The 18967-nt window shown below is 36.7% G+C and overlaps 2 protein-coding genes across 22 annotated transcripts in view; both read right to left on the bottom strand.

Moving 5' to 3' along the window:
* The window catches only part of LOC124634295 (peroxidase-like), a 34333-nt gene extending 23079 nt beyond the window's left edge, over positions 1–11254 (bottom strand). Inside the window, exons 1-2 of the mRNA XM_047169821.1 lie at positions 11249–11254; positions 5699–5710 (exon numbers count right to left, since the gene is read on the bottom strand). The gene's annotated coding sequence lies outside the window, so the exon portion shown is untranslated. The remainder of the gene's footprint in view (positions 1–5698; positions 5711–11248) is intronic.
* Positions 13–18967, bottom strand: part of LOC124634293 (protein lap4) — a 72750-nt gene continuing 53795 nt past the window's right edge. For 12 of the 21 annotated variants that reach the window (XM_047169796.1, XM_047169800.1, XM_047169799.1 and 9 more), the window contains 15 exons: positions 16394–16651; positions 14882–14992; positions 14443–14622; positions 12969–13127; positions 12703–12846; positions 12278–12373; positions 11487–11570; positions 11135–11254; positions 6794–8176; positions 6323–6428; positions 5676–5847; positions 5185–5320; positions 3942–4034; positions 3257–3436; positions 13–1559 (listed from right to left, as the gene is read on the bottom strand). In XM_047169796.1, coding sequence (XP_047025752.1) covers positions 1308–1559; positions 3257–3436; positions 3942–4034; positions 5185–5320; positions 5676–5847; positions 6323–6428; positions 6794–8176; positions 11135–11254; positions 11487–11570; positions 12278–12373; positions 12703–12846; positions 12969–13127; positions 14443–14622; positions 14882–14992; positions 16394–16651 — 3474 coding nt within the window. In that variant the 3' untranslated portion in view covers positions 13–1307. Of the gene's footprint in view, positions 1560–2093; positions 2139–3256; positions 3437–3941; positions 4035–5184; positions 5321–5675; positions 5848–6322; positions 6429–6793; positions 8177–11134; positions 11255–11486; positions 11571–12277; positions 12374–12702; positions 12847–12968; positions 13128–14442; positions 14623–14881; positions 14993–16393; positions 16652–18967 lie in introns of all 21 variants that reach the window. The other 9 variants (XM_047169802.1, XM_047169798.1, XM_047169805.1 and 6 more) reach the window with 9 other exon arrangements.

The raw sequence follows: 18967 nt of genomic DNA, 5'->3' as shown, positions 1-18967 counted from the left end.
GAAACCACGAAATAATTTTATTAAAATATATATTAAAACATTTAATTGGGACAAACATACAATGTTTTCAATAGTTTACAATGCACATATCACTAGAAAGGTATAAAGGACACACATTCTTCCATTCAACACTCCAATTTATTTACCGCAATACATATTTTATTCAAATATAATTATCTATCTCAAATAATACATTTCATACAGTTGGAAATGTACAGTTTCTGTTTAATCTGAAATACGTCGAAACATTTACAGCACATCTTAATCATAACCACTTCGGTCATACTGACAACTGCAAATGCGTAATTCATCACTTTCTGTATTACAATCTTCATAATTTATAACCTAATGTAAATTATTTTTCACGAAACAAAATTACAAGAATAATAAAATTATAATAATAGTATGAAAACTGAATGATAAAATCGTATAATTATATAAAAATTGATTTCAAGAAATCAAGGCACCACATAAAATTAAATTAATATTACATTAAATTAAAATATTAATACATCATCAAACACAAAATACTGAATGAAACAACAATGCGCAAATAAGTAATTGTATAATAATGCAAGTATATATTGATATAATTATGTTATATCGTCAATGTGATGCCACTTCGTACACTTGCTTCGCATTCCATTGCGTGTTGTTGATGGTATGTACAACTCTAATATCATCTTACACTCGGCCTACATACACATTCTGGTTGGTCAACCAGTCACATTCCTCAGCAGCTACAGCGTCAACATTCAGTCAATTTAATAAGACTTGCACGGAATGAAAATTATTTAAAATTAAATACGTAAAGTACTCAAAGAATAAAAACTAATAATATTTCCAAAAATATATAGTAACACCTATCATTAATCTAAAATCTCCGTCGCAAAACTAAAATAAAAAAATAAAAATTGTGATCCAAATAAAATGCCACAAAACGCATCTCGCTAGTGGATTTCTTCAAGCGCCATTAAGTAACATAACAAGTCGGTGGAATCTAAATTTATTATCACAGTTACAATACAAAATTAAGATGGAAACTCGTTTCACGAACGTTCGTTTCGTTGAAGAAATCTACAATCGAGTTCGAATCTCGACGGGAGTCGAGTCGTGTCTATTACAAGTGTGGTTATAGCCGATGTGTTGTCATGGGTCCTCGGTGAGGGTGTGGGCGGAGATTGAGGCATATTGGGATCCGTACCGGATTAAGCAAGCGCCTTTGGGCTCCAGGCGAAAGATTTGCTAGTGTTGCTATATTTATCCGGCACTTGTAGGATAGAGATCTAGTGTATATGGTGCGCGGTTTACTGAGGATGGTCGGTGTAGGCGGTGACGCGGTGCGCGGGCCCCACGGGGATGGCGGTGACACGGCCGGCGCCGCCGTCCAGCAGAGGGTTCACCACTTGCACGATGTCGGGCTGCAGCGAGCTGTCCCCGCCTTCTGCCTCTCCCTCCCCTAAGCTCATACCGGCCTCCTCAAGATCGGTAGGCGCAGTTTCGCTACTCGGGCTTGTAGTTAATTCCAGAGATATAATTTTTTCTTGCGTCGTTTCCACCTGTATTTATAAATTCGATTAACATCAATTTCATAAGTACTTGGGTTAGAAGTTAACTTTTCGCCAAAATGGGAAATGATATGACTGAAAATTGATTTTATTTATTTCTGAACAAAATGCTATGAAAACTACTTGGCTTGAGAAAATTTTAAATTAGATGTATTTTGTTAAAGGTATGAAGTTCTTTCAGTATAATGTTACAGAACAGGATTGTATGGATGTTTTGTAATTTATTTTGTAGCAAAATTGTTTATGAGTAGGTTGTATAATGTTTTCGAATAATGTACTCAAAATTGTGAACAAAACAGCACTATGTATTGAAAGGCATTTTAAAACGAGTTTATCACAATTTCGGGCACTCGGTTGGTAAACATGTAGGCGTAATGTTGGTTACCTATGAGGAATGACATGCACTAAATACAGTGTAAGTAAATACTAATATATAGGCGTTAGTAGGTTAGTATTGCTTCTGCTGCTAAAGCAATGATAAAAGCTTTAGTATTATGTTTCTGAAGAGTAATAAACGCAACAAACCATTGTTTTCGTTGAAGCTTGCCGTGTCTAGAATCCAGGTATCGTCTGACAAATTACACAATAAATTAAGTTAACATGCCATGCCAAAATATCATGCAACACTCGTGAAAACATTAAATAGATAAAGAAGAAATAAAAGAAAATAAAAGGGGAAATTGGGAATGGGGATACCGTCAAATGGGGCAAATAAATTGTATATAACATGGGATTTATAACAATATAAATTATTCTATAATTTGAGTCTTGTTATTGCCACGTCAATTTTAGTTCTACATAACGTGAGTGTAAGTTGTTACTACGTGATTTTTTCTCGGAAAAGTTGCGTAACCAGTTATTTGACCATACTCACAATTGATCGACTTCCTTCTACAGACTGAACAATTTTTATGGAGACATTAATCCCTTTTATAGTTCGGCCATTCAGAGAATGCGTTCCTGACACGTCGCGATTGAACTGACGACGTAACTTTGCAATGGCGTTGCAGTTACGATAAAAATATTTTTGCTGGTTGTTTACCGTTTTAACAATTGAGGAGCATTAAAACAACATTATTATATCAATAATCAATGAATGTAGTTACGTCGTCAGTTCAATCGCGACGTGTCAGGAACGCATTCTCTGAATGGCCGAACTATAAGACACAGAATTATTCTTCATATTTAATCTGCCACATCATGATTTGAAGCTAATTCATAGGTGATTTTAGCTACTCGGAGTCCAGTGAAATCGTGGCAAAGATTATATATTTTTTTTACTTGATGCCTCTAGAATTTCATCGAAAACTATAAGTATATACGTATGGGTAATAATAACTGGTATTTCAATTTTCCTAAAACATATTATCTACTGCAAGTGTTGTTTCAATATTGTGGTGTGCTAATAGTGTATTTCGTTATGTGCACTCAAAAGGCCCCGTTAACATTTTAGTGTTTTTACACGTAGTCATTCTTTGTCAGTCGCTTTATTTTATAGTCTTGATAATAACGTTAAAGTTTATTCGTGCCGTCAGTCTGATGTCTTATTGTCTGTCAATAGTTGCACGTCGAAAGCTAAGCGTAGTTTTAAAGATATACAAAAGATAATAAAAACCACACGATACGGCATTGCTTGTGTACAGCGTCTAACGTAGCACAATTTACAAGTCGCGGTTTTATACGCGTACCTCTTTTTCAATGACTTTCTCAATGTACTCGACGGTTCGCACTTTAGTCTCGCCAGTAGCCGGGCACACGAACTCTTCGGTGCGGAGAGTAATGCGCTCGTCTAACAATTTTTCCTTCTCCTTGACGGCCAGTATAGGGCCCGGTTTTGTACGTAACGCGATACGTGGTAGGGGCCATTTCTATAATTTGTAAAGTCAGTTTTGACATTCGTAGCCCATTGTGAACGTACAATAATATGCCAGCCAAGCGACATTGAACCCCGCCCATAATAAGACATTACCACATTGTGTTAGTTAAAGTTAAAAGTACTGGTATAGGTACTTGCAACAAGACATCAAATTAAATATTCCAATTCAATACAGACAGAACAAGGGACAGACTTTAACAATTGCTTACTTTACAAAGACATAATATTCTATATCGGTGTTAATCACAATGTTAACAGTTACAGACAAACAAATTAATACATGAAATATTATTGGATTACGACAAAACATTCTAAATCTGAAATGGAACAGTCATAACGATGTTTAACTACATGGATACGGGTTGGTCCCGAAAAAGATAATTTCAAGTAACTTGCGTGTGACTTTTCCATTTACAGAACCGGTTGCTTTAGTATTTTAATTTGGACATTCAACGTATTCATCAAGACATGAAGTACGGATTATTAGGAGTAATTACCTCATTCGAAGCATTCTCCCTCGGAGGATCTTCTAAGATATCACTTGCTGGCCCCACCATGCTTTTGATCACTTTCTGCGATTCGAGCGCCTCCTGAATAAGCCAAATAAGTGTCAAATATTTTTTAATTATTGATTCCTTAAAGTTGATTGTTATCTCACGAAATAATCCAATAGGTAAAGAATTGCTGCATTACTTTTTCTCTCTTTAAATAAAGAGTACGTGTGAATATTATAGCTTCAGGTGCGGCAAGAGAGACTATCAGATTTTTATACCGAGTTTCAAAGCGGGTCCTATATATAACTCTTGAACAAACCTGCAGTCCTTAGGTAGTGCTTAACGGAGCCTTCTTATTTTAAAGGGAAAACACACACCTGTCAGACTTGACGGCAGCAAAGGAATAGAATTTAAGTATTTTTATATGGAATCGTATGGAACCTCACACACTTGGGCCCTGTGAATCGTCATCGTCATATCGCACGCTTAATCATATACTGACATAACTAAAAAAAGATGTTTTTCAAGAGATCGCTAAAAACGATTTAGCAAACCTGACTTACCTTACAAAATGGCTTATTACTCAAAGAAAATAACCTTATATAATGAAATAATGTATTGTAGGGATAGTTGATAAAGTGAGTTATTGTATTTGAATATAATTTTAAAGAAATATAGATTTTTTTACTATAAATTAATCAGTTAAAAAAATTGTTCCTCAAGATGCGTCAGTTTAATATAAAATATATAGTTACATTGATTTAATACTGGTGACACATTTTGAAATGAGTCCGTGTTTTATTTAATACATAACTAAAGAATATTCATTATTAAGGTATGGGTCCTTATACTATGAAGTATGATTTTGATACTGGTGACATATTTTGAAATGAGTCCGTGTTTTGTTCAATGTATGTTCTTATTATTATGATAATGAGTCATAAACTGATATCTGTCTCTATCTCGTAAAAAAGTTTGCCAAAACGATTGAGTTCGAAAGGGACAGATATGGGTCTAACTCCGCCTAGAAAAAAGATATCGAAAAAATTCCGAGATCGGCCGAAAGAAGGCGTTAAAATAAACTTCTTGGTACATTTATTTAAACTTTGACCGAAACACTAATCGGTCAGTATATGATTAAGCGTGCGATATATGACATTTGTTAGAAATAGATTTCTTCAGCCGCAATAGATTCTGACAGCTTCACCATTATGAATGTACGCTTGCCTGTATTGTTAGCACTGACCTGTTCAAGCGAGCGCAGCCTCGCGGCCCGCCAGGCGGCGCGGCGCGCGGCGCGGCTGGCGGCGTCCTCCACCTCGCCGTCACGCGTCGCGCGCCGCCGCCGAGACTTCGCCGACGGACTCACGCCGCCAGACACACTGCACAACACAAAAACCAATGAAATATTAATATTGCATTTTTGGGAGTAAAAAAAAAAATACATCGAAAAAACTACGCATAAAAAAATGGTAACACTATTAGTATGACACATTACCCCCAAGTGACATAGACGGTATATACCAAATACAACGGTATATTTAACCGACAAGGGTAGTAATACCTTCCAGAAACGGGTCAAATTGCTTGGAATAGATGCATCTTAACAAGGTAAACATGTGAACACCAATAAACCCCGTTATGCAGGTTGTCATCTAACCCTATTCCAGAATTTTCAATTCCTTGAAGACAAAATGGTAGTTATGATAAGCGATCTAAAACATGCAGCTATCGTACCTATGGCCATTCTCATAAGGTTCATCGTCGGAATGCGAGCTATATCCACTCTGCCGGTCCTCTCCTGGGGACCACGAGCCGAGCTCCGATCGCGACAGAGATGCCATCTTCCTTTCCTCTTCTTGCTTCAATTTCTCCACTTCATCCGCTGATAGGAATGTGAAAACTTTTTCTGAAAACAGCAGACAAACACGTTAATTTTAGATCCAGTACATGGGTGCAATATGTGATTAATTACTCGTAAAATATTTTCTTATACATTATTTGAATTGTAAAAAAAATAACCTAATCCATTCCGTGGTTTAACCACAGGAGTCATTTTTCGTTTTTATAATTTACAACATCATGTGTAAAGCAGAGATAAAGTTAGGAGTATCGAATGTTTTGCTCAGTTGACAGCTGTCAGTTTTCAAGGGAGAATTTCAATTGTTTGTAATGATTGACTTTTATATGGTGTTCTAATTTTCGCACATTTTTATTCTATTTACTTTGTTTGAAAAATTCATTTTTTATTTTTACGTATATTTCTTTTTTATTTCTGTTAATCGACATATATTAACCAGTATATTAACGCATTTCATTTAATGTGATTATGAACGACACACCCGATATTAAGATAATAATACACTTCTACTTTTAATATTTACCTGGCTTGGGCGATGGTTTGTGACTTTCTTCCATAGCATTTTCGAAGAACTTCTTCTTATCGCTGACAGACGCCTTCACAAAATTACCAGAATGAGGTGGGGAAGCCTGCGAACATTCAACTTGATTAGCTTAACAGTACTTAAACAGTTGTCGACGCACATTAATTCAGTAATGAGTTAAAAAGCTCATGATATTTACAAGCTATGAAATTCCCTTCTCCAGGCTTCACACCCATGCAGTCAATGTTTTAATAAATAATAAAAATAAAATAAAGTTATTGCGGTTAGTAAATTAAAACATGCAAAATATAAGTAATTGCAAGTTAAAACAATAATTCAATGGGGGTAAGTAACAAAATGGGATATGGAGGGATGACAGACTATGTGGTTTTTAGTCAAGAATCCAGGTTGGGTTGTCGACGAACACAATCAAAAGAAGCTGAGTGTGTGTGCGAGGATAAGATGCCGTACATTGATGTTTACCTCGCCGATGGCGAAGGCTTTGATTTTGCTGCTCCATGCGGGTTTCAAGGCAGATGCGGGCGAAGGGCTCCCTTCCCTCAAGGGATCCGAACTGTTCGACATTCTATCGGTTTCGGACACTGTTGTCACCTCACCGAAACGAACTCTTCTCTCTGATTGAACACTTTTAGGCGCATCGTTGTTATTAATGGGAACAGATGAAGTGATGTTTGCATTTATATCTTGCCCTAAATTGCTGACTACAGCGGTCTGTGATTTGTAATTTATATGACCAATTTGATTGGAAGAACATACGGGGACTGTGCAAGTGTATGGATTGTAGGTTCCAGCTACAGTTGTTAGAGAGGGGTAAGGGTTGATGGGCGGGTATGTGTTAGAATGAACCATACCCGGAGCACTGTCATCTGTCCTTAAGTCACGTAATGAATGGTGCACAGGTACATACATGGTTCTCTGATCAATATAAGTTTGATCTGGATGTAAACTACAGGGAGAGTTAGGCACGTGGGACACAGTAGGCAACGTCTTATATTGTGCGTGTAACAACGCAGGGGGGTCGGGTTCGCCAATTGGGCTAACGGAAATTTCGTTATAATATTCATCGTTAACAATAGGAATATCTGGCGTACGGAAGACTTGGCTTGAAGGCACTTCTGATACTATAACTGACCGAAATGGTGTTTCAGAGATGACCGGCCCCGGGACAAGATGTGGATATGCGTCGTAATTTACAAGTGGAGGGGGGACTTCGGTTTCAGGAGAATTCGTAGAATTTGAGGACTGCATGGATGTTTCAGCCACCGCAGGCTCAGGCAACACTATCCGCTCAGGAATAACGGTGATAGGTGGTAAACTTCCTTCATAATCTTCATTGTCAATTAATTCACTATCACTTACGTAAGTGTCAAACAAAGGCGGAGGAGGGATGATGAGGTCGGCGTGAAGTACTCGACTCGCCTTAGGGACCGGTCTCGAGACTTCTAATTCGGTTGACGTTTGATTTCGGATTAGTAAAGAGCTAAATCCCTCGCATGCATCGTTAGTGTCAGTGATCATGGGCCCCGTTTGTTCGTCATCATGCACGTCATGCAATGAGGGTTGATAGATCGTATTCGTATCGTTCGTCGAATAGGGGTATCGTTCGGGTTCGTCCATCGAGTCTTGCGTGAAACTAACTCGCTTCGTTTGCGGTTTGCTCGGCACTTGAGGTTTGTGTTTGGGAGGCGCGGGTGGCGGGCCGGCGGGCCGCAGCAGGCGCGGCGGCTCGGCGGGCGTGGGCGGGGGGGTCGGTGCGGAGGGGGGCGGCGTCCGCGCTTTCTGCTGCGTCAACACCGCGAGCGGCGAGAGGGGCGCCGCTTGCGAACTAGACGACTAACCAAACCAACAAAATATACTGCACCACTCGGTACTTACGCAACTCATTACTTTAGCTAAATACGGCTAAAAGAAAGACCAAAACAAAATGCTACATACTCGAGCGTTATCACGAATTGAGCCAAGTATAAGTTTATTTTAATTTCGAACAATAGCGAAGCTACTTGCACGAAAATGTGAATTATCAATATGAAAATCATAAAAGTAACGAATATTATTATTTAGCTTGTAACCAAAAGCTTATCGCAGCGATGAACAAAAATCTTCCAAAATAAATGTTATTGAAAACATGCTAACATAAAAACAAAAGAAAACGTCATATGAAACATCATATTTTAATGCAACACTAAACATAACGTCAAATAGAACAATTTTGTACAATAAAAAGTAAATAAATTTAAACGCACAATAGTTTTTATCAAATTGTTAAATAATTGGCAGTTGAGAATAGTAATTTGGCCAGATATCTTAATTTTAAGTCTTACATAAATTAAAAATAAATTGGGAATATTTCATCAAACGGAGGTAATTCATAAAATAATAATAATTTATAAACATTGTCAAAAACTTGGAAGCTAGGTACAAACATTCAAAATTGTATTTTGACACAGGAATGTCGTGCTCTTATACTGTTTATGTATATGAATAGAATTGTTCTAGTTAGACAAACAGGGATAAACAGGTATATAAAATTGGTCTTTTGGATTGAAGATTACATAGAATACAACATGTTACAAATATATAATATCAATATTTACGTGTATGGTATAAGTAGAATGCAGTTGTTGGCTAAATATTTTACTACAGAGTATTATTATGATATAAATTGGTCGTATCGGACTGAGTAATATTATTGAATTTGTTTTTGAACATCGATGGAGTAAATGCATTACAAACTTTGATCAAATTTAAGTCTATCGATAAACTGGGTTTGGAGTTGATATAAAAGGGTAAGTTATAAAATATTCAAGGGTAGGGGCAATGTCAGAAACTGTTAAATATGAGAATTTTTAGTAGTTATTGATGCCAACTGGAATTGTGAATTTCAAGATTTCGAACTTAAATATTGGTTGACATATAATTATGTTCATCTTAACTACATATACCCTTCTCCTTACTTACTAGATACAATGATAAATTTTGCTATTATATACATTTACCACTTTTTATATTAAATTATTTTATTATTTTATAATGAACATTTTCATGTTTTACATGTAGTTGATTACATAATGATAAACAGCGCGAAGCTAGAACGACATATAGAAATAGTATGTTTGAATACCTATACTTAAAACATTACAAACCCAGGGCTTGCAGACGCTCTTCAATGCAACATAACGGCATTGCATCGGTACAATTAGATATCCAGAATTCAAATATTTACTAAATTGATTTTAACACACTCATTTTATCGGACAGCCAAAATTATAAATGCTTGATTATTTATATTATTATTTTATAGATCTGTCAATAGCACAGTTTACATACAGTTTAACACACAGTTTAACACAAATATGATTAGTTAATTGGACATGTTACGTGTATCCGTTGAGTTCATAGAACATTACTTATTTACAAAGTATTTGGACAGAAGTTAACATTGCCGTACTATGTGTTTTCTTCCTGTTCCTCAATGGATGCATTCTGCAATGGACGTAATACGCTTTGTCATTATTTTGGTTTATAAACTGCACCAGTAAGGGTCGTCCTCTAGGCAGAACCCGTATACAAGCTAACACATGACGACATTGATCTAAGCTACATTAAATTAAAATAACAACCGAACAACATCGTCTTGCTATGAGATTTATACTAATAGTACTAGGGTACATTTAGAAGTTCTATTACATTTCCATAAACGATTATGTAGACGTCCCAACAGATAGAACTCAAAGAAATTGAGGATACATGCAAAACAGTCCTTAGAGACAATATCAATGCTGTAATAGTTATTACATTTACAGACATAAGATAGAAAGTTCGCCGTAAAGAGATAGGTGTACTGAAGTTTTCTGTAAAGTGCCACCCTTCCATTTCATCACAACCAACTACATAGAGGCTCTTGTAGATATACTAAACAACATTTATTTTGGAAGACAAGGAGTTAAACATACGAATAATATACTTAAGTACGCAATACAAATATTTTACGTATATTTTCATGCAAGCAATATTTTATACTACAAATATACATAGTGCATGCTATCTTATCCGACTCAGGAAGATGCTAACCGTGCAAACAGCAAAGTTGTTTCGGCCTTCAGAAGATTAAGTTAATCATAAGGAGGTATAATACAAAGCTACATCTCATTTTATCATGCTGTAATATAAACTTTCCAATTATATAAAATATAAAGCCATTATTTAGGAAATATCTTGTTAAATTCAAATTGGAAAATACAATATAATATTACATGCATAGAAAATTATTTACAGTTGGACACAACAAGTTCAGAGATAGTTACAATTATGGAAAATCACAATATTGTATTCAAAGTTTTGGTTCAATGACTAAATTAACAATCCTGTAAGATTTCTAACTTATTGTGTCATTCTGCAGGAATTTCGATGTAAATAAGGGGATATTTCAGAACACTAAGATTAAACAACAGAATATGATCTACAATCACATTCGTACTATTAGCATCATCAAGAAAACTAGACTATTATGGAAGTTTATTAGACTTCATGATCAGTTTACGTTTAGAATTGGCCTTGTAAGAAGCTTGTTAGCATTATATTAGAATCTTGTTAGCGCTAAACTTAGGCCAAACTATCATTAGGAAGAACTTTTAGCTTTAACTTTCAGAGCAAGTTATTGTAGGTATTTACAGGGCTAGTACTATTGTTAGAGCAATTTTTTATCAAAACTAGTACTTTAAACTTTTAGCTATTATTATTAAGGGCTAGTTGTAGTAGGTATTTACACAGTATATACAGTTAAGCACTAACCTGAGGTTGGAGTGTGTGTTTGGACATAACGACGGTGGTCGTCTTGTGTTGCAGTTCGGGAGATATCGGCGGCGCGGGTTCGAGAGCCATGCTCTCTACGGCGTGAACGATATCTAGAACCTGAAATTTTACAAGTCATATATTAAACTGGGAAATAAGATTGCCTTCCGAAGCACTGAGAACCTAGTATGACAAAAATGGTCATGGTCTCTCATCCAAAAACTGTACCCAACAAGTGTTGCTTAAACTTTATATCAGTCGACTAGCGCCGAGCGCGACTGTTACGTAGACACTAAGTTACAGGGCAGATTTCTAATATGTGTAGGTTTTTATCCCATATAATTTGACTCACCTTTTCCGGTGTCGACTTTTCCCTGACTTCCGCGACTTGTTTCTCGTGTTCAAACTCAACAAGGTCCTGTTGGAACTGTTGCTCCTGAAGTAAACAAATAATACCTTATATTATTGCAGGAATAGGTCATCATCATCCTCCGAGCCTTTTTCCCAATCATGTTGGGGTCGGCTTCCAGTCTAACCGGATTCAGCTGAGTACCAGTGCTTTACAAGAAGGGACTGCCTATCTGACCTCCTCAACCCAGTTACCCGGGCAACCCGATACCCCTTGGTTAGACTGGTGTCAGACTTACTGTCTTCTTCAGATTGCAGGAATAGGTATTGATAACTATTATCAGTTTTCCATAATTATTTATCGATGATTTTCCAATTCTGTCTAGTACAGAACCACTGATCTGAGCAGTTGGCCAAAAAGGAACTATAGTTTGATCAGTGCCGCACTGTGGCATCTGGGTGTGGAAGCTGTTTACATAATACAATGTAATCCGAAGAGTATCGAGATTTATTTGAAAGGCAGTTCCTTGACTGTTAACATGGCAAAAGCTGGTGACGTTGACCTGAATAGTTTACTCAGTTGGTCTATGGTTACCGACAGTCCTTTAGTTATGACAGTCGCCTAAGGACCAAACGGTCCATCAAAAGTAGTCATCGTCATTAAGAAAAAATAAGACCCATTTCAAGCTTAGGGTAAAAGTATTCACGAAGCAGAATAAAAATCAAAAGTAAAGAAAACCCATGCGAAAATGGTGTATGCAAAAAAATATATTAGAAAGCCCTTATAATACTGACCTGTTGTTGTTGTTGCAACGGTTCGTCTCTATCCAGGCTTGACGTTGAGTGAGACAGAGAACCGCCTGTTTCCGCCGTCCCGCTCTCGCTACCAGTCTGTGCAAACATTCATCTCTTTCTAACAAGCGCTTGCCCAAAGATTCAAGACAAGTTTTGCGTGAAAGTGAAACACTCGATAGTGTAAGGGGCAAATTGGTGTTAAAGGTGTAAAATGCGTGGATTTTTGGAAAGCATTCAAATAAAGATTTGGCTTATATCAAGATTCATATTGACATAAAATGCTTAAATTAGAATAGGACACACTCGGAAAAAATATTTATAAACACCTTCCTTCGACGTTGAGGCAAGTTATATGCACCAAAAATTCAAAATTGAAATATTTTTGCAAAAATATGAAATTAAAGTAGGTATTAAAGTATTCTTACAGGGATCTTCTCCGGCCTAGTATAACCGTAGCATACGACGAGATGTAGTGGTGCGTTCGTGGCTGAACGTAATGCGTTCACTGCTTCATTGTGCGTTGCGCCTAGGAGTGACACACCGTTCACTTCTAATAGACGCATGCCAACCTGAATGAGAAAGCACATTATTTTTATAGAATTTTCATATTTCATTTCTTTCACGCATTTTTAGACCATACTTTTGGTCAATATCTATAACATTCCAATATTGAACGATTGACACTACCCACCTTCAGTCTGCCGTCTCTCCTAGCGGCTCCACCACTATTTATCTTCGATATGAAGACTCCTTCGTCGTTAGGATCGTTAGGGTTGCCACGTTGACCGTTCAAACCACCCTTTATGTGCATTCCTAGCTTCTCACCTTCTTGCTTGATTATAGTTAGATCCTAAAGAAAATAAACAATTAAAATAACTGACATCACATCAAAGTAAAACTGCTATATAGGTATATTTTCAAACTATGCAATTTAAAATTGAGTAAGTACCTGATATCAAAACATTACTCAATAAATGGGGTAAATTCAATAACTACATTCACAAACACTTTTTACATGCAAAGCCACAACACAATACCTCATGCACTCAAGGTAACAGAAGCTTTCATTCTAAATACAAAATATCTAGATAAAAAAAAACCTAGCACATGACGAAGACAAAATTGTACAGGGTGTAAGTTTGAGTGTAATTGGCATGACAATAGAAAGAGCTATAAGCAAAAAGGTTTCTTATTTAAGATGAAGTCTAAATAGGAAAAGCTGTATTACGAAATAACCATTCCGAATACGACGATAGCTGGGCACACGGACTGACTGGATGAGGGGTTGGAGACTGACATATATATTTGGTAAAGTAACACACATAAGTTCGAGATCGCCGAGCGACGTTCACACTTACAGTTGCGTCAACAATCTCAACTTGTATGAGACCCTGAACGTGTGGCGGTGGCCGTGTTGCGAACGTGTGGAACAAAACAATTGATTGCGTTTTATAACGACTAAGTAAATCAAACTCCTAACGATGTGCTGTTCACGACTCAGAACGAAGTCGGTGAACAAGAAATACGCTAGTAGATAAGCGACAGAATTCGTAGCAAAGACATACTAGTTGCTTTTGTCAGTATAAATGTTGAACAATCATGTGCATCAATGCATAAGCGTTATGCATACTTTTTATTATTGTATACCGCCAAATGACTACTGTAAGCGACATTACCCAAATACTCAAATCATTCTACTCGTTAATTCACATTATGCTTTCAACTTCTCACCATGATAATCCACAAATTTGGTTACTTGCATAACATGCAAAACATTGCGCGGCTTACGTTTGTGTATGTACACACAGATTACCAATATTCATTACAAGACATACCCAATGGTGGGGACTGTATTTTTTCAAACAAGATTATTCGTCAGAGTAAAAAGATGAATTAATTTTGATTCATTAGAAATATTGTGTGACACTGGATTGTACAAGGAGCAAACGCACTACTATGAACCAACATTGTATTTCTAAAAAATTGAAAGATTTTTTTGTAGATTGCTAAATTATTAGTCCAAGTATTTTCAAAACAGTAAAATTAATAGTTCTGTCCTAAAAGAACCATAAATATTTTTCTCCAAAGGCAATATTTTCTATCCTAAATGAATTTCAATCCGGTGTCACAAACAGAACACGCTGTATAACAGTGACGTCACAAACCTGGAATCCATTCGGGAGCGGGTCATGTCTCACGGTGAGCGTGAGGGTGGCGCCGGGTTGCAGCAACAGTTGGACGGCGTCGCGATGGGTTGCTCCTGTGAGTTCCACGCCGTTCACTTTGAGGAGACGGTCACCCATGCGTAACTTGCCTGATCGGGCTGCCACGCCTCCCGGTACCACCTTTTTGTATGGATTATAAATCTTAATATACGGCGAGGCTATACGATGATTATGGTATAGGCATTTTGGATATATTTGAAAACCTATGCAAAGTCTAAGGGAGGTTAATTTAAGGCTATTTAACAGGCAATGATCCTGGGAAGTCGAACTAAGTATGAAGAGCCCTTTGAGCCACAAGTTTAAAGAAATAGTCATTAGATGGAACAATATCTTTCAATATAACGAGGTATTGCACCTATAACGTTGTATCAATACTTACATGAGAAATGAATATTCCCGGTTCCTTTCCACCGAATGGCACGCAAGAGTGGTCAGTGCCACCGATAATACTAAATCCGAGAGACCCTCCTTCTTTCACTAAGATGACGTCCTGTAACAAAAATATAACATATTTTAATACAGTTCAGTTGCAATATTTTGGTGTTATATTAATCCAAGCCTTTGACTATCAAAGCCATGATGACAAAGTGTGTATCACAAAATAACTTCACCGTATAGTAGCTCTCTATCCGAGAAGTTATATTTGTTGCGTCTATCATATATCATAATGTTCCTATCTCATCCATATTGTAAAGTGATTTAGAAAGGCTGGTTTATTTTCGTACAATTTGAAAAACGTTTGTCCCTTCCCATTTCGTGTACCGAAGCTCTCTTTAAAGGTCTATTAGCGATGTGGAATAAGGTAATTCAGTAAAATCTGTCACATTTTGTGTTGAAGAGTATTCACCATAAAATGTGATATCACCAATGTTCCCAAAATAATAATTCTAATAATCTAAAGAAATGCCTGGGTCTACCAATCCTGCATTGTGTGCTAACTACAAAGATTGAAAGGTGGTATGCAATGATATATCATGCTGTAGACGCCCAATTTTCAATGAGGATTTTTTTATATGGCAAAAGAAAATACGCATGTTTATGCTGTTAATGTGAAGGTATTTAGATGAAATTGTAATTGTAATTTGAAAATAAATTACGGTGACAACACAATTACGACATTGTAAGATTCGCTTGGTTTGGTTTCAGAAATTGCCACAGGCGCACATTGTTCGCAATAAAATCATAAATGTCAGCGACCAAAGCCAAGATTGCCTATTAACTTGGCTGGTTGCGATAACTGGGTTAAAGATATTGTTATGGATATTTTTCCTTAACACTGTTTCAGAAAAAGGATACTAAACAGATCTAAATAAATTCATGTGAATTTTGTAAAACCCTTGGATTCGAAACTGTCCAGATTTTTTATGCGTTTTCCCTTTTGCCACCTGAGTTGATAATGAAGAAATAATACAGAATTTTGCCAAACTCTACAGAGGAATGAAAAAACTACATAGAATTATTTTAAATTAAATATTGTTAAAATCATAAGTTTTCCACTCCCAGATATAATTTAGACATCTGTTTATATAGGCTACATAAAGTGCATATTACCTTTCACCTGTTTAAGTAAATACTTGATACGCTCAAAAATACAAGTAAGTGGTGGCAAACCACTTTTCGAAAGAACATCGACTTCGCAAAATCAGAACAATTCTCAATATGGCTGTTGACTGAAAATAATCATTCCGTTTGTTGATTAAAATTGGTCGAATATTTTTGACTGTGGGATCCTTATATCCATATAAGAAACTTTATTGCGTTGTTTTTGGGAGAAAATAATTTTATGTTTAGTATGGTGCTTTATTTTTAGTCAACATCCCTATAAAAAAAAATCGTAATGCGAAATCGAGTTCTGAAGTAGAGTTGTAACGTCGTCGGTCTTCATTCTTACTTCGATGATCAGCGGCGCGACGAGTTGGTTGTCGGTGATGCGGGTGACGGTGGTCTCGGTGAAGGTGGACTTGGTGATGGTCTCGGTGACGCGGCCGAGCGTGGCGGGCGGCGGCGGCAGTATGACGGCGGGCGCTCGCTCCACAGTCACGCGCACGCCGCGCTCGGGCGGCGCGTGGGCCACTTGCGCCTTCGCCCCTCCCAGGAAATGCGCCGGGATCATCGCTTGGAACTCCTCGTTGGTTATCGGCCGCGACGGCTGCGCGTTTAACACGTTCACATCATATCAGTCTAAATTTTAATGTATTAGTGCATAGGAAGTGACCTAAGTTTTAGAACATGGTAGCGTATCATTGTTTCCTAATCAACTGTAGAAGGAGTCTAAATAAGTTTCGAGAAACATGTCTTTTGCGACTTTTCTAATATGAACAAGCAAAGTAATACAAGCCTTCATCGTTCATCGTTTTCCTTCGTTTTTTGTAACTTTACGCATTCAAACATATCAGGAAATCTCTAGGTAGCTAATAGTTAGGCAAGTGAGTTGCATCCTTATTTTTAATTTTCCCTTGCACGCCTAAGAGAACTTAAATAATTTTTATAAGACAATTAATAATAACAGTGTCTGATTTACAATATTTTGAGAGTACTAACATTTGATGTCGTTAACCCACAAAAAAGTGCTAGATATAGATTTAACTTCGGAATCAATTTCTTCCTCTTCGAGTATAATTCGCGTGATCTATCAAAAAAGCTTTCCTATTTGTTTAAAAGCCTTTGCATGAGGTATTATACTCTCAGTGAGAATGAATGGGTGGCTTCTTTAAGCCAATAGTATGACACAGTCAGTTCCATCAAGGAAGGCTTGCATTTCTTTGGCATACTTTATAGCCTACCGGACTTACATTTGACTAAGCAACTATTTAATGCTATTCATTGTTTACATGAAATTAAATATTGTAAGATTTACTACATTGTTGTGTTCTAATTTTTTAAAGTTTCTTCAAAGAAATTGTTTGACTAGAGCCTGACAAGCTCGTTAAAGACACTCCCATGGTCTGCGAGGAACGGGGATATAGGCAGCAGGGATGATTACACGTATGCGCGGGATTTTATTATTTTTATGGTTCCATTTTAAATTAAATCTTTTACAATGGAAAAATTAATACCTATACCTCCAGTTTTCTTACTCAAAATAATATATTAAAAGGTACTTCAGTACAAAAGGTCTTTGAACAGGACAGAACAGATAATTATAATATTATGTTTGAAATGTTGGTTGGTTGGGTTGGGTAGTCGTGGTGGCCTAGTGGGCAAAGAACCAACCTCTCGAATATGAGGGCGCGGGTTCGATTCCAAGTCAGGCAAGTACCAATGCAACTTTTCTAAGTTTGTATGTACTTTCTAAGTATAGATAGATAGATAGATAGATAGATAGATATATTCTTTATTATGCACACCAATTAAAAAAAAACAACAAGAACAAACAAAAATTTTGAAGTCGGTGACACAATGGGCGGTCTTATCGCTAAAAGCGATCTCTTACAGACAACCTTTGGATGGATTGTAAAAAAGGAAATAACCATATCGCAGGTAGTTTTGGTGCACTATGTATATATAATATAATACATAAAACAATAACAAATAAAATATAATAAATATATATATATATTTATGTATATAATAGATAAATATAACAGAAATATGTATACATATATGATATATTTTTAAAGTCGCCAATTAAACTTGACAACAAGTCTGCAACAGTATGGTATTATACCCAACTACAAATTAGAAAGGTAGTGTTTTTTTACCAGGTTCTTGAAAACTGCTAAAGATTGAGCCTGCCTTATTGTTACGGGCAACGCATTCCACAACCGCACGGCTTGAACGGTAAAGGATTTATCAAAGAAGTTAGTGGAATGCATTGCCATCTCTAGTCTCAAATTCTCAGATGACCTTAGATATTTTGTATGTGTGTCATTAAGGAACTTAAAACGTTCTTTGAGATAGGACGGGTTTTTTGGATTGAACAAAATGTTGTACAGTAAAGACAGGATATGAGTATTCCGGCGAAGACGTATAGGAAGCCACTTGAGTTTTGAACGGAATTCAGAAATATGATCATATTTGCGCAAGCCAAATATAAATCTAATACAAACATTTTGAATAGTATAGCTTAGACACCAAATGACTGTGTTTCGGATGGCACGTTAAACTGTAGGTCCCGGCTGTCATTGAACATCCTTGGCAGTCGTTACGGGTAGTCAGACATCAGTAAGTCTGACACCAGTCTAATCAAGGGGTATCGGGTTGCCTGGGTAACTGGGTTAAGGAGGTCAGATAGGCAGTCGCTTCTTGTAAAGCACTGGTACTCAGCTGAATCCGGTTAGACTGGAAGCCGACCCCAACATAGTTGGGAAAAGGCTCGGAGGATGATGTTTGAAATGTTGGCACTAATCTAGTAATGAGTGATTTTTTTTTTGTACTGTTTCGCAGGTCAGAATATAAACTTATTAACAATCAATTTTATTTTAAAAAATTGTCTGGTTATATTGGAAAGAGTTTTATGGAGTCA

This window comes from Helicoverpa zea, chromosome 11 (genome assembly GCF_022581195.2).
Source record: "Helicoverpa zea isolate HzStark_Cry1AcR chromosome 11, ilHelZeax1.1, whole genome shotgun sequence".
NCBI classification, from domain to species: domain Eukaryota; kingdom Metazoa; phylum Arthropoda; class Insecta; order Lepidoptera; family Noctuidae; genus Helicoverpa; species Helicoverpa zea.
The sequence above is the reverse complement of the archived record's forward strand: the minus strand, read 5'-3'. Positions and strand labels throughout refer to the sequence as shown.